Source organism: Crassostrea angulata, chromosome 8, assembly GCF_025612915.1.
Source record: "Crassostrea angulata isolate pt1a10 chromosome 8, ASM2561291v2, whole genome shotgun sequence".
Classification (NCBI taxonomy): domain Eukaryota; kingdom Metazoa; phylum Mollusca; class Bivalvia; order Ostreida; family Ostreidae; genus Magallana; species Magallana angulata.
In genome coordinates, this window is record NC_069118.1 from 51494443 (window position 1) to 51512946 (window position 18504).

At 34.3% G+C, this 18504-nt stretch overlaps 2 protein-coding genes across 3 annotated transcripts; one reads left to right on the plus strand and one right to left on the minus strand.

Annotated features, from left to right (window-relative positions):
* Positions 1-2295: 2295 nt before the first annotated feature.
* On the plus strand, positions 2296-4143 carry LOC128157690 (calcium-dependent secretion activator 2-like). The gene is made up of 5 exons (XM_052820283.1): positions 2296-2371; positions 2481-2588; positions 2890-2994; positions 3439-3525; positions 3882-4143. Exons 2-5 carry the CDS (start codon positions 2520-2522, stop codon positions 4017-4019), a joined length of 399 nt encoding a protein of 132 aa, XP_052676243.1. The 5' UTR covers positions 2296-2371; positions 2481-2519; the 3' UTR covers positions 4020-4143.
* A 5537-nt stretch (positions 4144-9680) lies between these two features.
* Positions 9681-12696, minus strand: LOC128157679 (uncharacterized). Of its 2 annotated transcripts, none has more exons than XM_052820275.1 (2): positions 12662-12696; positions 9681-11841 (listed from the first exon to the last, which is right to left on the minus strand). In XM_052820275.1, exon 2 carries the CDS (start codon positions 11805-11807, stop codon positions 10131-10133), a length of 1677 nt encoding a protein of 558 aa, XP_052676235.1. In that variant the 5' UTR covers positions 11808-11841; positions 12662-12696; the 3' UTR covers positions 9681-10130. The 2 variants fall into 2 exon arrangements, with proteins under 2 accessions (XP_052676235.1, XP_052676236.1); XM_052820276.1 differs by lacking the exon at positions 12662-12696 and adding an exon at positions 12057-12088.
* Between the last annotated feature and the right edge of the window lie 5808 nt (positions 12697-18504).

Here is an 18504-nt window from a genome sequence, read left to right on the forward strand (position 1 = left end):
ATTATCCTGATTATATTCTACATGTAACTGACACATCCAAATCAGAGATATTTCAGCAAAAAAGGAAGCATTCTTATTGATGACACTTGAAAAGAATGTAGTCAAATACCGTCACTGAGAATATTTCCCTACAGGACGTATAACATAGCGGCCCTGTCATTCTTCAGGCAACTGATAATGTTATCCAAGGGGAACCGTTACTCATTGGTCTTGTCATCATTCGGGAAGAGCTTGTTAAGCCAAAGGAAGCTATACAAATATGTCCTTTTTCGGGAAGTAAATGTTTAGCCAAAGGAAGTTATACAATTTTGTCATTCTTCGGGAAGTAAATGTTAAGCCTTATGTTTGCTGATTAAGTGCATGGAAAAATAAGTAACAAAAATTCAAATACTTTACAATATTTATTTTTTGTACTTCTACCGAGGGGCCATATGGTATAATATCCTTTGAACGCCCATATAAAGTTATTGTTGCTCAGGTGAACGATGTAGCCACATGGGCCTCTTGTTTAAGTGTTAACCAAAGGTACATAGCATTCCTTTAATTTCTAATGACTATATGATATAAAAGTCGCGGTTTTTTGTTTGTGTGGTTTTTTTGTTTTTGTTTTTGTTTAGCACCTATCATCAGTTCGAAGTTTCTCTAAGAAGCTAGCGAATTTCCTCCCAAACGTTTACCAATCCCGATGGAAAGTTGGTTCACGCATGCGCACATCCTGGTTATAATGCCTGGCTTTGTCATATAAAATATCATATTTATATTTTTCAAATGTCATTTACTGTGATAAAATTACAAATCAATTTTGAAACCTATAGCCCAATAATTTTAAAAAAATGAGCGAAACAAAATGGGCGTGTCCTACAGCATAACCGAGAAACGGTGTTTGCTGTAATAATACATAACATGTGCTATGCATGAAAAAAACCCAGTGGTTTTAAAATGTTTTTTTTGAAGTGTAGAAATTGGAAATAATATAAATATAAGCAAAAAGGCATCATTCTTTGAATATAATTCGGTGATAATTTCGGTCGGAGCGTGCATATCAAATCTATCATAAAGCCTTTCAAGCTTTATTTGATTTGAACACGCACCGACCAAAATAAATATGAATAATGAACATAAATCTGCCCATGCAAACGTTTAAAGATATCGTATTCATCGGTAAATGGCGATTAGAATAGCAAATTTTAAAATCGTAAAAAGAAATCTGTAACAAAATAATTACGGATACAACTTTCTAAATCTACGATACTTAAAATAACTAGATACGTCAAAACATCAGACCTATATCAATCATTTTTGCTGTTAAATCGAATTTATTTTGTATTTTGTAAAGCTTTGTAAGGTAATTTCCCTCGTGTTGACCTCGTGACGTCACTGAAGCCTCGTTATCGCCTAATTTCATTTTCTCTTGAGAACATTTCTAAAAGCAGGTAAAAATAGGAACTTTGAAGAGGCGTTACTTCATTATTTTTTGCATCGATTTCGGTGCGGTTTAGCATTAAATTCTGGTAAATAAATTCTAATGCATAAGTTTGACATTGGCTGGGCTGCAAGTGCCATTTAATAAATTAGCATGATCATTGATTAAGAACATTGACTAAACAATTTTTGGGATTTTGCGCAGAAACCCGTCGAAACAAATCTGTATATCCTTCATGGTAATTTTGGTGAAAATGCGTTGCTACATATATAGCAGTTCTTAAATATTTTGTTTCTATCTATGTAGGAATTCTAGCAAAGCCGAAAAAGTAAGGTGTCTTTTGGTGTTACATCTGTTACCATGGTTACAGCAACAGCCGTGACAATATGTTCCTCCACTTTCGTTTTTACGCCAGTTTACTTCATTTACCATTTCTCCGTTTAACGCCGATCAATTGATCGGCGCATTTCGTCGTACGCCGCTATGGAACAAATGAAGTCCGCCCCGTTTAATCTGTTCCCCAAAACATGAAATTTGTTACCACTAATTGAATGAAAATATGTTATAACCGATTTTGTAAAACCGAAATTACTAATTAAAACTTTAAAATAACGAATTCAAGAATTCGTTATTTCAAATTTAATTTGTTAAAACAGATTTCAAAATTTGAAATAACGAATTCAGCGAATTTGTTATAACAGATTAAATTCGTTATAACGAATTCCTAAAATTTGTTATAGCAAATTTGATTCGTTATAACAGATTCAACAATTCGTTATAAAGATTTAAATTCGTTTAAACAAATTTAAGAATTCGTTATCTCAAATTCAAAAATATTTTTGAAAGCTCCTAAATGGGCTTCCGTAGTTATCAGTACTGGAGTCAGTGCTGAGCAAACTTGCCAGATATGATGAGGGATCATTCTTTTCTTCAATATTATCACTAACAGTATGTACTCTCTCATTACATATTTGAAATATCTCAAATAATTACATTAAAAATTTTCAATAAATGCTAAATATCAATGTACTAATTTCAACTACATTTAATTGAATAGAAACAAGTGAATGAGCTGGGCAAAGCTTATGTTGATTTCATGAGAGGAAATCTGGACATTTTGAGGCAGAAAATTGCAGACGAATTATTTAGTCTCTCTATATTTGAGGTAAGGAGCCCAGTTGTTTAAGATGTCAGTGTTTTAGCAATGATTTTTGAGGTTTTTGTTAAATGATTTTGTTGAAATTTAATAATTAAATTAACATGCATGTGAATGTTCATAAATCATATTTGCTTGGTTCAACTCCAAGTAGTATAAAGAATAATTGACCCATATATTTATATCTACCTTACAGTCAAAAGTAGTCTTTAGGGACAAAAATCATAAAATAAGATTTTAAGAAACTGATTTAATTAAAGTGTATTGGTAAATGTGAAGTACTGATGGTTTTCTGCCATGGCCATTACAGCAATGGTACACAGGTCAGATGAAGATGATCTGCGATTGGTTGTCCGACCGGCTGGAACTGAGTCTCCACCCCTACCAGTTAACCTGTGTCATGACCATCAACAGGGTGAGTCCCGGGCCTCCATACCTCAATGTGAGGCAGGATGGTCAACAAATTAAACATAAGTCTTCCTAAAAATTCAAGACATGAATTGTTAAGCTATAAACTATGATTCAGTAAAGAAGAAATCCATATTTTACCTTACAGATTAGGGTATTTTCCTATAGTTTTGAATAGAGCTCTTATTTTAAAGGAGATCAATAGAGTCTAAAAATAGCCATGATCATTGAGCCCTCTTGATGTGAAAACGGGATCTATATTTTGTCAACTCTCAATGAATTGAAATTATAATCATGTCTTCAGGATCAATGTATTGTCATCAATTCTACAATTCATGACTCTATGTAGTGTGGCGTCCTTCTTTCTTCAACTTTGTGAACTGTCAAGTAATTACTGTGTAATTCGGACTTTTAAGTGGTCGATAAACTAGTGTGGTGTATTTTGTTTCAAAAATGTTTCTCTGACTTTGAGCTGCAAGGTGTCCCAGAGAATGCACTCAATGCCAAAACCTACCAGACCATCTGTAGCAGACTACAGGTATTGCTTCTGCCCATACTCTGTAAAAATAATTGTCAAATAAAATATCCTATGCAATGTGTGATTATGATTTGATTCTTATACATATTTCTTTGCTTACAACTAAAGACCATGAGTGGTTTCTGCTTGATATCAATGCAAATCTGAATTCAAATGATTTACTTAATAAAGGATTGATTGAAATTTTGTAAGTGTAAGCATTTTTCAGTGAAAGAATTTAAAAGATAAAGCATGTACCGTACATTTCAAAATGAAGTAGACTGTTTCACAATTTTATTTTATCAAATTTTGTCCCTAAATGTACTGTAAAATGTTTGTTGTACTTGTATAAGTATAATATTCTGTTTGAATTTAAGGTTGAGGAGGCCACACAATCTGTAACTCAGTCAGAGAACAGCAGCAAGACTTCAAGATTCCTGGGAGGTGGGGGTAGCTCCATGGGGGGAGCCAGCAGTGGTACTGGGAGCCAGGCCAGTGGTGACGAGTCTGACTGAAGGAGAGGCGGGGTTTTTATGATGGAGGGATGGAGTTTCGAGAGGGAAGGGTGCGGATTTATGAGGAAAGGGTAGGGTTCTATGATGGTGGGTCTTGAGGTTATAAGATGAAGGGGTTGGGGCTTTATGAGGGAGGGGCGGGGTTATAGTTCTGTGATCTGCTGTTTTACACGTCAGTTTTGTTTTTTCTGTTGAGGTCGACGCACTTCTCAGTAAATATGTATGGAGTTCAGCTTTACTGTGTGAGAAGTTTAGACTAGATGTGTTCAATACAGACTTTACAGTGTGTAGGAAGTTTAATTCCATGTATCTGAGTGCGTTAGAAAAATTTACAAGACTTAATTGTTGCTCTCAAAAGCTCCGATTTGTCTGACTGATTCACTTTGTGCTAAAGTTTATCCAAATTTTTGAAATTCTTTTTTTTGCAAAGGGCAACAAATTGCTTTATAGACAAATTCATGTTTAGAATAAAATGTTTTCATCTTTGCAAGAGCAAAATTTTTATATTTTATGAGTACAAGTCAAGATAAAGAAGGCGTAATTATTTTTTAATTTGTCACTGTGATTCTGTCAGTAAAATTTTCATTTCTCTCCAATTCTTGTTACAAGGTATTAATAATGGATACTTCTTATTACCAATACTAATATATAGGCTTAAAATAAATCAGAGTAAATGATGACATATTCTTATGTTGAAGCATAATATATTGTATATATAAATATGTATTTAGATTGTAGCATTGTAACTGCTGCTTGGTCAATGAGCCCATGATTGAAAATTAATTGTGTAAAATATTTTTTTCTTTTGTTGCCATATTTTTTTTTTACAAGAAAGGGAGTAGAAGTAAGCTATAAAATTGGAAGAGTAGATTCTGTATTTAAATCATATAAGTGTTGTGGAGCCGTAAAGGAGAATAAGTTATATTTTACATTATACAGATTACTAAGCTAAAACTATCATGCCTTTGGGTGAAGCTTTGTTGAATTGCAAGTGGAAAATTTCTGTCTAAGCTTTGGTAATAATTTCCACTTTTGATGGAATACTTTTGTCATATCACTGCCAATTCTTTATTAAGTAATTAATCACTGGTAAATGATGTTATTGATAAAAACTGGTTGTTTTTTTCTTACACATGTATTCAAAATATCAAGATGCAGAATGATGCAATTTTTTTGAAACATTTTGTTTATTTTTATCTGTGAGATTCTATGTACAAGGTTGTTTATGTTTTAACTGTGAACTTATTTCAGAATATTTTATTTTTATCAGGTATTCCCGACTGTTTTAGATTATATCTATAATATTTTGTCTACATGACATTACATAGTTATGCATTCCGAGTTATTTTTTATGGTAAAGAACATTCCAAAGATTTAAGTACAAAATCTCTTTATAAGCGATCACAAATGTCAGTTGTGATGGAACTGATTTGGACATCTCAACTTTGTCTTTTTACTGAGTAAGAACCAGTAACTGTTGTATTTGACAGATTTTTGAAATCAAGGAGCTATATTATGTAATTTCAATTCAAACAATTGAAACAATCATAGCTGATCCATGATTTATGTCAAAATTTTGTCAACTCATATGTGCTGTTTTAGTAAGGCCTTCCTGTGGTGTTTTTCGATCAAACAAAAGGGTCATTCATGCTTTCTGAAAAAAAGGTCATCAATATGTGTAGCAATTAAAGAAGCAATGTGGATTAATTATCTAGAGACTTTATGTAGCTGTTTTCTATTTATTGCTGTGAAGTTCATATATGTATAGCATTCCTTTAGGATAAAAGCAAACTCATTGGTTAGTAGAGCTGATAGTCGATGTAGGGCAATTTTCGTGCAAAATTTTGATCCAGAATTTCTCTCTACATTAACTATGACCAAAGATGTCTAGCATTTTTTTGTTTCATTTATATCATCCTCCTAAGGCTGTTGCTGTGCTACATTTGTGTTTTTGGTTGAGCTCATGCATTCAGTTTTGTGTTCTATTGAGTGATAGTAGAGATTATTATTTTGTCTGCAGAATTTTCACTAGTTTACAACATGAAATCTACAATTTTACAAGAACAGTTTTAATTCAACATGAAATCCATATAATACATAGAAAAAATGTGCTTTTTGACTAGAAGTTACAGTATTTCTATATGAAAAGAAATCCAATTTATTCAAAACAGATATCTTAGATACAAATTATAATGTGCTTTTTACATGTACAATAAAATGCTGTCAATCTGTGCTAGGAAATCCAATTTATACAAATAGCTTAAGGTTACATTTATGAAATCCATCTGGATGCCAGTTGGCATGATCCAGTTGGCTCCAGTTCAAGGCGGTCGTTGGAATCAGTATACATGTTGTTTCTTCTTGTTATTGAGAATTATGCAATCTGCGTGCAATATTTATTAAAGTCTGATGATCCATATTAAAGATGTAGAATGATTTTATGCCTGCGTTAGTTTTTTTTTCAAAAAGATTATTTTTTTGTACCTCACGAAACATTTGGTGGCTACGAACCAATCCATTCGTAAAATATGCATTCTTGAAAATTTGCACGGACGATTTTATTCAATAATGTCTGATTCAAGTATTTAGAAGGACATCTTAACACTTCTGCTATCTTTCGCACAAATCGTGCAAGATGGGATTATTATATGCGAGGAATCAAGTATGTGGAGGCAAAACAATTGATATCACTGTTCTTTGTCTGCAAAATGGCCAAAAAAGTATGATAGATGTAGTCTGCAATTGAATTCTGTAGGGGAAGCATGCATAAATCATACATTTGTGCTAATATTTTAAAGTATAGTTATTATATATGTTTTCAGAATTTGGGATCTTAACAAGCAAGAGAGTTTATTATGTGTATCCCATAAATATTAATTTTTAAGATTTTTTATTTTTGATTCAAAGAGATAACATTATTAGTTTTGATTTGCCCATCATAATACGTTGGAACATCATTATTTCTGGTGTTGGTTAGGTAACACAATTTCTAGTCAGGCAATTTTTTCGCCCAGTTTAGACCCTTTATGTTTTGAACATCCATGATGTTTGTCCACAAAACGCCTGGGCGTCGATAGAGATCTGTTACAACTAATTAATTTATATACCCTATAATGTTGCTGGGACAGAGATTAATGGTGGTGCCACTTTTTCAAAGGCAGGAGTTTCAGAACAAAAAATAGCTTCAGCAAGAAAAAACCAGAGAACATATTATTTACAAATAATGATCATGTTAAGTCATAACTCTAATGACTTGCACCAAAAGTTTGGTGTGGTACGTGTTGTCATACAGATTTGTCATTCCTGTGACCTAGAGTAAAACAGATGAAACATTGCGGTTCTCAACACTGGCTCATCAATTCAGACCTAGCCTGTCTACTTTTCTTTTTCATGTCATTGCACTATCACAGTGGTCTAGACAGTAATAGTGCTGTAATTGTCCATGGTATTTAAAGGACAACAGACTATGTAAGAAATAAACAGCATGTTAAAAAGTTCACCGGGATATTAATTTTTCGTTGGCCACATGATCAAATCCTGTGAAGAAATAGTTACTCTGTCATTGTAAGTTTTATCATTTTCCTTGACTTACACATTACAATTACTGGAAGACCAATAATTGTCTGAGAAACATATCAGCCACAATTAGGAACTCACCATAAGTGGACAACTTTAGACACGCTATACACACCATCAGCGTGTCTATATGGTGTTCCGATGGGGCCACTTCGACCTTCACACTTTCGCCTTTAGGTCGAAGATGCGAAAGTGCGAAGATACAACGGCGAAGATGCGATGGCGAAAGTGCGAAGAAGCGATACTACTATCGCTCCTTCACCTTCGCACTTTCGCCTTCGCCTTTTTTGATAGCATTCAGAAAGTCTCGGTCAGGCCATTGTGCTTATTATGAATGTTTATAAATATTTTAATGTTAATATGTGACATATATGTATACCAGTGTTGGCTATGCCTAATCATTATATACTCCATATAAAATGTAATGTCCGTGGATCACAGTAATATTCTAATTTCATTATGCGACACTCCTTGCTCATGTATGGATCTAGAGGGGGTCCGCCCCCTGGAAAATTCAATATTAATAACTTCACACATTCAGTAAAGGGAGAGAGGATCCGGATCCCAACCCCAACCCCAACCCCCCGGAAAATTTAATTTTATTAATTATATATATAATAAAATCTCCAAAATATGTCTCGGAACCCTCCCCCCCCCCCCCGACAAATACAATTATCCATCGACCCCCCCCCCCCCACCCCGTAGAAAAAGTTATGGATCTGCGCAGGCTGTTGAAAATAAATTCATCGTCTGCCTCAGATGTCCTTTTATTCAGCTAAAATTGTCATTAAACGATAGTGAGCTCCACAATTATAAAAAGGCGAAGGCGAAAGCGCGAAGATGCGAAGGCGAGAGTGCGAAGTTGCGATGGCGAAGGAGCATTAGTAGTATCCCTTCCTCGCCTTCGCAACTTCTCACAGGGCCACATGGGGTCTAATTTTGACACTGGAATATATAGAGAAACATTTTTTAAAAATCTCCCTTTCAAAAACCTTTTGGCTAGAATAGCTGTAACTTCTGTGGAAGCATCCTCACGTAGTGTAGATTTAAGTTTCTTCAAATCATGATCCCCCGGGTTAGGGTAGGGTCACATTACTTAGGATTATATCGAAAAAAGTCTTAGAAAATCTTCTCAGAAACCAATTGGCCAGAAAAGCTTTAACTTGTGTGGAAGCATCCTCAGATATAGTAGATTCAAGGTTCTTCAAATCAAGAACCTTTTGGTAGGGTGGGGACCACAATGGGGGTCAAATTTTAAGGTATTTTTATACTGGATCACTTCTATTAAATTGTCCAAATATTTTGCATATGACTCAACAAAGCTGATTTTGTTATGGCTATTTTTTCTCAAGTGAGCAATGTGGCCCATGGGCCTCTTGTGTTAATTATATTTACATCTCTCTCTCTCTCTTAATTTTTCCCCTAAATCTTAATTATTCATTAAAAGCAAGTATGCAAGTTATCGGTTTTTCTCAATCAGTACATTGCATAGAAGTTACAATCAATTTTCCATAGATATGGTCATATACAATTTTAACATCTATTTGTAAGTCTGAGGTCAGTCCGTCCTATCTATGTTGCTAAGTTACCATCAATTACAAAATAATCCAAACTGTTATAGATACGGACTTACTCGGGCTAACCTCAGACTTCCAAGTAGTTATAGTAACCATGGTAACCTTAATATATGGAAGAATTGGCTTTTACTTCTGTGAAATGTGCTGATCGACAATAATGATCAATTTTACAAAACCAGTTAAGGCAACTGAGAGTTATATATTTTTTCTGCAATTCTCACTGTCTTCATATCAACATGACACATGAAAGCATTTCATTGTTTAATTGATGCCTGATTAAGCACTTGATAATGCAAATATTTCTTCTCAGTGGTACTTGATTTACCTAACTATGAGATGATGTACTTTTATATAGCAGTGTAAATTTTAAGAGAACTTTCTACCTCTGAGAAAAAAATGTTTGTAATGTCAAGAGCCTATGTTATTGATGTAATCAACCACACTTTATAATTATACAGTTTATTTACATTTTTTATTTAATTTACACACATAAACAGTATACATTGTATTGCATTTAGATTTAACATATATTGGATATAATAATATTACACACACAGTTTGATGGCACGCAATGTTTGAAGTTTCAAATAACAACTCTTGGTCTGTTGACAAACACACCCAATATATAAAAACACCCAATATATAAACACAGTTAGTTTACATTTAAAACAATCAGTCAGTTGACATACATTATGTAAACACAGTCAGTTATATGTAGTTTGTTCACATACAAGATGTTATACAGTTTGTTGTCATGTAAACATGGTATCAAACAAGTTTAATTTATTTACATGTAATATTTAGCTGTTGTCAGTTGAGAACTTTATTTAAAAATAATTCAATATCATGAACCGTTTGATTATTACAAATCATGGTTTGTTTCATTTGTAATGTGGATTTCTTCACTAATGTTACATGTAAATAAATAAACAAATAGTTAATTATAAACACAGTTTGTTTATATGTTATATTGTATTTTCTTCACTTTACCTGTTCTGTACTCAGCTACAAAGAGGTTGTCTCTGGTGTCCACACATAAACCACATGGATACTGTAAATGACAGTTGACAATGTAGCGGAGGAACTGTCCGTCCTGATCCAGAATGTGGATACGGTAGATGCAGTAGTCTGCTGTCAGGATCCGACCCTGGCTGTCTGTTGTGATGCCGCGTGGATAGAATGATCCCTTGGTAGTAGAGGGACGACCAGTGTAGGTAAACCGGAGTTTCCCGGCCTGATTGACCACCACCACTGCACTGACTCCATGGTCTGACACACAGATATCTAGGTTCCTGTTCTCACTGATGTATTTAGTGTTATATAATTCACCACATGAAAAGAGAGGTTGTCCTTTGTCGTCGTACTGAATACTTTGTTTCTCTGTGGAGCCAGAGTAACACACAACTTTTGTTGGTTTATTATCATTACTGTCCATGACAACCAGGAGGTCGCCAGAGGAGGTACTACAGACATTGCGAGGTCTCCATCCCTGTAGTCTGATCACTGTCTGTATCTGTGTATTCTTCACTATGTTCACAGTTCTATCTGTGTAATCAGTATAAACTAGATCCCCACTCCTTGTCACTGCTATGTCGTGTGGAACGTTCCCTGACATGGTTTGGACTGACTTCACTAGTTCCCCACTGAGGTTGTAGAGTCTCATGATGTTGTCCTGACCACGAGTCCACATCTCCTCATCACTCAGACAGGACACACTGCGTAATAAATTTAATCCCCCATACTCGGTGTCTATCTCTGTGATGATTCGTGGTACATCAATGAGCGGTCTGTCCGGGGGAGAGGACTCGGCACCGGGAGATTCCATGGTGAAGCCATGTTCTTCTGTTTTGATTAATGACGCTGACAGAGAACCAAACCGTTGATAAAGCTGTTCCTTGTTGATCTTCTGAGGGGTAAAACTTGGTAAGGACACTGTGAGTTTAGGAGGCAATCTTCTGAATTCATCATTCCTGGATTTGTAGGCAGAGACACAGCTGACATCATTGGAGTCCAGTAACGTCTTTAGTTCAGCAATGGTCTGTGTGATTTCAGAAATGGTGTGTTTAATTTCATCTTCCTGTTTGTCTAAGACAGCCAGGTGTTTGGTGTCCATTTCCTGCACGTTAGATTTCATGTTTCTGATAATGGTGTTTATTTCTCTGTGCAAGTCATCTCCATGTTTGTCAATTTCTGTTGTTAATTTCTGGGAGTTTTCATTCAGAGCAGATTTCTGGACTGGGATAATGGATGCAATCTCTTGGTATTTAGGATAAATGGATTTCTCTAGTTCTTGTAAATCTTTTTGAATGATTTCTTTCTTGTTATCCATGGTTTTAGTTATATCAATAAATTTATGGCCATGGTGTTCTTCAGAGGAAGCACATGTTGCACAAATAGGAATGTCACATTGTTCACAGTAATGTTCACATATTTTTGAAGTATATTTTTGACACTCTGGAGTATATCTCCTCTTTTCAAATGGCACCACTTTGTGTTCTTTGGATTGATCAGAGAGATGGTCCTTCTCACAGGCTTTACATAAATATTTGTCACACATGGCACAGTACACAGCGGGGCCTGGGGTCTCACAGAGATGACACCGTAACACATCCTGAAGGCTGTACTCAGGGTCCATGGTCAGACACTTTGATGGGATTTTAAGAGATATTCTAAAGAAAAAAAATCGATCACTAATAGGTTATCATACTTCAGTAAATTATTCAATTAATGTCAATATAATTTCCATGTTGAAAGTGCACATGTATACAATAGTTCGAGTTTCTTGATTAAGACCTTTTTAACGCATTTTATTATTTATTCCATTTTGAATTTTTTGAAAAATGAAATAGTAATTAATTAACTAGTTAAAAAAACAAATCTCTACAAAAATCCAAGATGGCGATTAAGGTATTTTTCTTCCTGGTCTTGTCGGCCTAAATGTGATCGTCACGTGATTAACTTAAATATATAGCAGGGGTGGATTTGTGGTATCAAGAGAAAACGTACCCAAGAGAAAACGTACCCAGGAGAAAACGTACCCAATTCCTAGGGTACGTTTTCTCCAAGAGAGAACGTACCCAGGTACATGTACACTATAAAAATAATAAATATAAAGTTGAAAAGTTTTAATAACTAATTTACTGCATAAATATAAAGGAATTTATGACTTTGATAGATATCTGAATTAAATAATAATAATTCTCTTATATGTATCGGTTTCAAATATTTAAAGGATTAGGATTTTAAATACTACTTTAATGCATAGAGACCGGGGGTCCATAACGAGCCTCAAAGAGCTTTAAAACAAATTCTGAAAAAAAAACGTTCTTGATAATAACCTGAAGGATTGAAACCCGGTTTATGTCCTTTGACTTATTTTGTAGTTTACTAATAGACCTATCTCATTTAGGAATTTACTTTATGCCAAAAAGTTAGTAATTTTACCTTATATTTATCAGTAATTAGTTCAATATTAAACAATCAACAAACCTCTGCAATCCACCTTTCTGTCAAGCTGCCAATAGCTATCTGTCACGTCGGCCACTGTTTCATGCTTCGTTCTGGATAATGCATTCTCATTGGGGTATGCTTTATTTGTTTTGCATGCTCAAAAAATAAAAATATCAGCGTTTCTATGGAAAAACCCACAAAAGCAATGCTTTATAATACATTTTGTAGATAAGCACAAAAGTTTTATCCTTTATGTAAAGCATGGATATTGTGTCATGTATATTTATCAGATAACAATCATGGTACTTATATCTATTAATGAATGAAATTTGCCAATAATCTACGAAATGTCTTCACCAGAGGAACTGCTAACACCTTTATATTTCAACCTATTGGAGATGATGTTCGTAAACTATGAGTGATTTCTACCTTATTAGCAATCATGGGGACATTAATTGAAAGCATACTTTCATTTTCGATAAACTGCATGTCAACAAGAAGTGGAAGATACGCTTTGGTGGATTTCTGTTAATGTGAGTTTGTATCAATGTGACAGCTTGCAATGATATAATATTAAATAATATTGTTAAAACTGCATACACTAATTATCCGCAAATGATTTAAAGTATACATAGAAATAGGGATATGACAAGTTGAAGTACAATTAAAGGAAATAAAATGCGTTAATTCGTTTCTTTAATCTTCTTTTTAAGTATCTATGTTGTCTCTGTGTTGTATAAATTTTTTTTTCCTCAAAAATGAATTTTTGGGGGGTAATTTTCAAGTCGAACACATGCTAAAGATACATATCTTTAAGTAATTTAGAAGAATGGGCTTGTATGCAGAACTGGAGGACCTTTAAATCAAAAACGTTTAAACCAGGTTTATTCTTGGTCGCGGTATTCGCAGTGATTTTGAATAGAGATCATTTAACCGTTACGCACAGTGTTTGTACACATTGACGCAATGTCAAAATACTGTGTAAAAGATCAGAAAGATATTTGCAAAGCGTTTTGATAAATGATAAACCTTTAAGGTTTAAATTAAGAACAGCAATGATAAATGATATATATCTTTAAAAAAAATCTAGGTGGTGGAAACGTGGGTTTTTGTTTAACTTTTGATATATTGAAAAGAGTTTCCCCTTCGCCACAAGTTTTTCAGCCCCATATGGGTTTTTCGATCAAATACTCCATAATTTATAATTTGGTATAGTTTTCATTAAGAATTTCGATTTTCTATTTTAAGAGAACGATTTTGGCCGAAGAAAATGCAGTAAGATTCAAACGTTTTCATAAATGACACAGAAAATAATACGTGGCGCCTATCCAACCTGAATATTGCCGAAGTGTTTGAGCTTCAGCACATTTAAACATACCTAAACTCCCATGTTGCTAGAGGTAGTTTCTCAATAATCATTGTTTTCCATGCATTACTTTTGGTTATCAAAATTACTTTTTGTTACCAAAATTGGTTTTATTTAAGTAATCATAATGAGTATTTGAATACTTGATGACCTACTTTCACTGTCTGTGTGTTTGTACATTGTGTTTTAACTTACGAATCACTGGTGGCTAGGAATTATTTTATTTGTAAAATATGGAGGTTTAAAAATTTAATACGGACGATTCTATTCAATAATATTGATTTATATAGTTTTTTATTCAATTCTTTGAAATTGACATACTCAGCTTAGTAGAAGGGGAAAAATCAGCACTTCTTGCATCACATGTGTCGCGCACAACTCGTGCAATATGGAACATACTTTAAGGTAGAAAAAACATTGGAATACTGTGAGCATAGAGGAACAAAGAAACAATTTAACGTCAATTTTTTCACTTTTTGGTGGCATCGAGTGCACCATTTTTTCAACATGTAATCATGTAACAAGTTGTTACATGATTACATGTTGAAGAACTTACTTACATGTAACCTTAAGCTTAATTTAATTAACAGTTGGACAAGGACCTTAACGATACTTTACAGAAAAATGTTCGCCAAAAAATATTATAAATGCGATTCAAATTGTTACAAAACTTCTAATTGAGAATTTACCACGTTACATTATAGAAGACAAAACATTATTAGTTCCAAATTTGAAATTTTTAAATCTGTTTTAAAACCGCCAAATTGCCCATCGTAAAAACATGTCACTAGATTTCTCCTTTTTCAAGGTTGCAGAACGAGCTCTCTGGTAGGATTTTTGCGATGAACATTGTATTTACCAGTTAGCTATGGATAGCTAGCTTGACTAAAGCATTACATTGCCAAGGTGGATTGTGGAGATTTGTGAAGCTTGCAGACCGAGTTCTCTAGTAGAATTTTTATGCTGAACATTGCTATTGGCAGTTAGAAATTTTAAGTTCACTTAAAATGCTTCATATACTGTAGATTCCTAATTAAACGCGAGGAATTAATATCCGCATAAAATCGCGAGAAGCACTCTTCGCGGATTGAAAAATCTCGCCATTATTTTTCTTAGAGTTGAGAACTATAAGAAATAAGGATAATAGTTCCACGTTCGCAATTTTATATTCTCGCAATTTGATACAAAACAGCAGGATCGCGGAATTAAGTACTCGCGAAATTTAAGGAATTTACAGTATATTGATTTAAAAACTTTCTGGTTTATGTGTATTATCAAGACGAAGAGAGTGCTATAATTCGTCACGTAATTTTAGTGTTATCATCCGACCAGTGAAATTAAACGCAACAATTCTAGCGATTCACTTTTTAAGAAATACAGGCTGATTCACTTTCTTTCATGGCGTCGTGTTACTGAACTAGTCACTGGTAATTAAAAGATAAGAATGCATACATCTTTTTATGATTGTCTCTTCCGATAATGGTAATGGAGATGTGTTTAGATCAAATTTTACTGTAAATATTTAGCATTAGAGTATCATTTATAATTTTGTAACAGCTTTAACCACTTGCTACTCAATTCAGACACGCTAAATCAATGTACACATGGGTATAGAATTACTTACTTACTAGACATTGATAATTGTAGCACTTGTAGTCTTTCAGAAAAAACTACCGCTGGTATCTCCCGCTGCAATATTACTGATACTATTGTAAATTTTATCAGAAAGAGATGATAATCAGTTATTGATAAATAAGGTCAAGAAGGCTAAACGTGTTTAGATTGTTATGTTCATTACTATTTTTGATTAGATTGAGACACGTCATATTAATTGGATATTAATTAAGAAATTAATAAGCTGATTGGTTTGTTTTCAAAATTCTCATTAGAATCCCTCGATGTATATGGTCATGGACCCAAAGCACTCCGCCCAGGATGTTTTACGGTGCCATCTCTGTGAGACTACGGTCTCCCCTATAAACTGTGACATTTGTCACATATATCTGTGTACAGTTTGTGTGGGGGAACATCTCTCTGATCTATCCAAAGAACACAAAGTGGTGCCATTTAAAAATTAGGGATCTTCTCCTATGTGCCGAGAACATTCCATCGTGAACAGTGTGACATTTCTGTTTGTGTACAGTGTGTTTCCTCTGAAAAGCATCGAGGTTATGAATTTGTCAACAAAAAAGTTTTCAAGATAGATTTACAGGAATTAGAGAAATCAATTTATCTTTTATATCAAGAAATTGCATCTATTATCCCAGTTCAGAAAGCTGATTTGAATGTAAACTCTCTAAAATTGAAAACAACTATCAACAAGCATTGAGAATAACTGTATACAGAAAAGACTCCATAATTCAGACTTTGAAATCCAATCTGGATGACATACACTCCAAAAACCTGTCTGTCTTAAATAAAAAGGGATATGAAATCACTAACATGATTTCTAAAATCACACAGGCTATTGCTAATCTAAAAAAGTTACTGAACTCCAGTGATATCAGTCTTGTCACTGCCTACAAATCCAGAAATCCTGACTTTAGAAGATTGTCTTCTCAATTCAAAGTTACATTACCAAGTTTTACCCTCAGATGATCAACAAATAACATCTTTTCAACAGTTTGGTTTTTTGTCAGTGTTATCTAACAAAACAGAAAAACGTTCTTACAAAATGTATTATACAGGTGCTGAGCCCTCTCCTCCGGAAAGACAGCTCATTGATGTACCAAAGTTGATTGCAGAAATAAAAACAAAAATGGATATTTCAGTCAATTATTTAGTGTGTCCTGTCTTTGTGATGAAAATATATGGACTAGTTGCAACGACAAAACCATGAATCTCCACAACTTACGAGGGGAACTTGTGAAGTCAGTACAAACAGAGTCACGGAACTATCCACAAGACATAGCAGTTAAAAAAGTGGAGATCTAATTTACACTGATAAGAAGGAGAGAACTGTAAACATAGTGAAGGATGCACTGGTAGAGCCTGTGATAAAAACAAAAAGGTGGAAACCTTCCTATATCTGCAGTACCTCCTCTGATAACCTCCTAGTTGTCATGAACAGTGACGATGGTAAGCAAGCAAAAGTTGTTCGTTACTCTGGCTTCACAGAGAAACAAAGTATTCAGTATGATGACAAAGGACAACCTCTCTATTCATCAGGTGACATTAAATACATCAGTGAGAACAGGAACCTAGATGTCTGCGTGTCAGAAAATAAGGCTCATTCAGTTGTGGTGGTCAACCAGGCCGGGAAACTCCGGTTTACTTACTCTGGTTCTTCCTCCACGTCCAAGAAATTTATCAAACCATATGGCATCACTACAAACAACCAAGGTCAGATCTTGATATCAGGGTGTGGCTTTTTCTACCACCGTATCCAAATTCTGGATCAGAACGGACAGTTCCTCCGATTCATTGACAACTCTAATTAAAACAGTCCATGGGGCGTATGTGTAGACTCGACTGATTACCTCGTTGTAGTCGAGCGGGGGTGGAGTGGGGGTGGAGTGGCTTGAAAATAATCAAATATCAAACATAAACATAACGTATTCATTAAAAAAAAAAACCCAGTCTAACCAAGTAGGCATGTGTTATATATAAATTTATGAATGAACATTTCGTCTGATTAATCATAAGATAATTTTATTCATGACAAATGTTGAAACACATTGGAAGCTGTTTAATGGTCCTCTCGGAAAGAAAGTTTGCGTTCAACTATTCTGCATATTAAATAGTTAAATCCCTTTTCCGTGCCATTAAGGCGTGTAAGACCGTTGCTATTCCCCGGTTTGCGTAGTGCCAAGCGGACGAAAGTCATGGACTCTGTCATTCAATAGCAGGTTAACACCCAACATAAGCATTACCCAATTCCAGCTGTGTGGAATGAGACAATGTAGATTTAAGTACCTTGTCTAAGCGGACAACAGTCTACATCAAATGACCTCAATGGGGTTTTAACCAGCGACCTTTTGGTTACTGGTCTAACGCTTATAAGCACTGAGCCATGTGCTTTACGTATATTACATAACTTAGTCATTTAAAAATTCAAAGAACCAGATGTAAACAATTTTCAAATTGTCGAGACATTGTCATACAATATCAAAAGCACTGTCTTCTTTAATTGCCTAAAATGTTGAATAACACATTTTGGTTTTCAAGCGACATACGAGAATTTTTGCCCCGAGTTTACAGGAAAGCATTGGAGTTATATGCCGTCGAAAATCAATAGCATAGGGCAATAATGATAAATAAAGCTCCCCTTCATTTTGGAACAAATATTCTATATTATAAATAATATTTAAGGTGAATATGTATCAAGACTCTTAGACAGGGTCAACGTGAATAAACATTTAAATAAGACATTTTGTTTTTACTGTTTTGTGTCAACAGTATAATATAAGCAAAAGTAAAAACAAATTTTGTTTTACTCATTATGAAAAACAAATATTGTTTTATATATTACATGTAAGTATAATTACATGTATAACGACTGTCTGTGTTTGCAGAT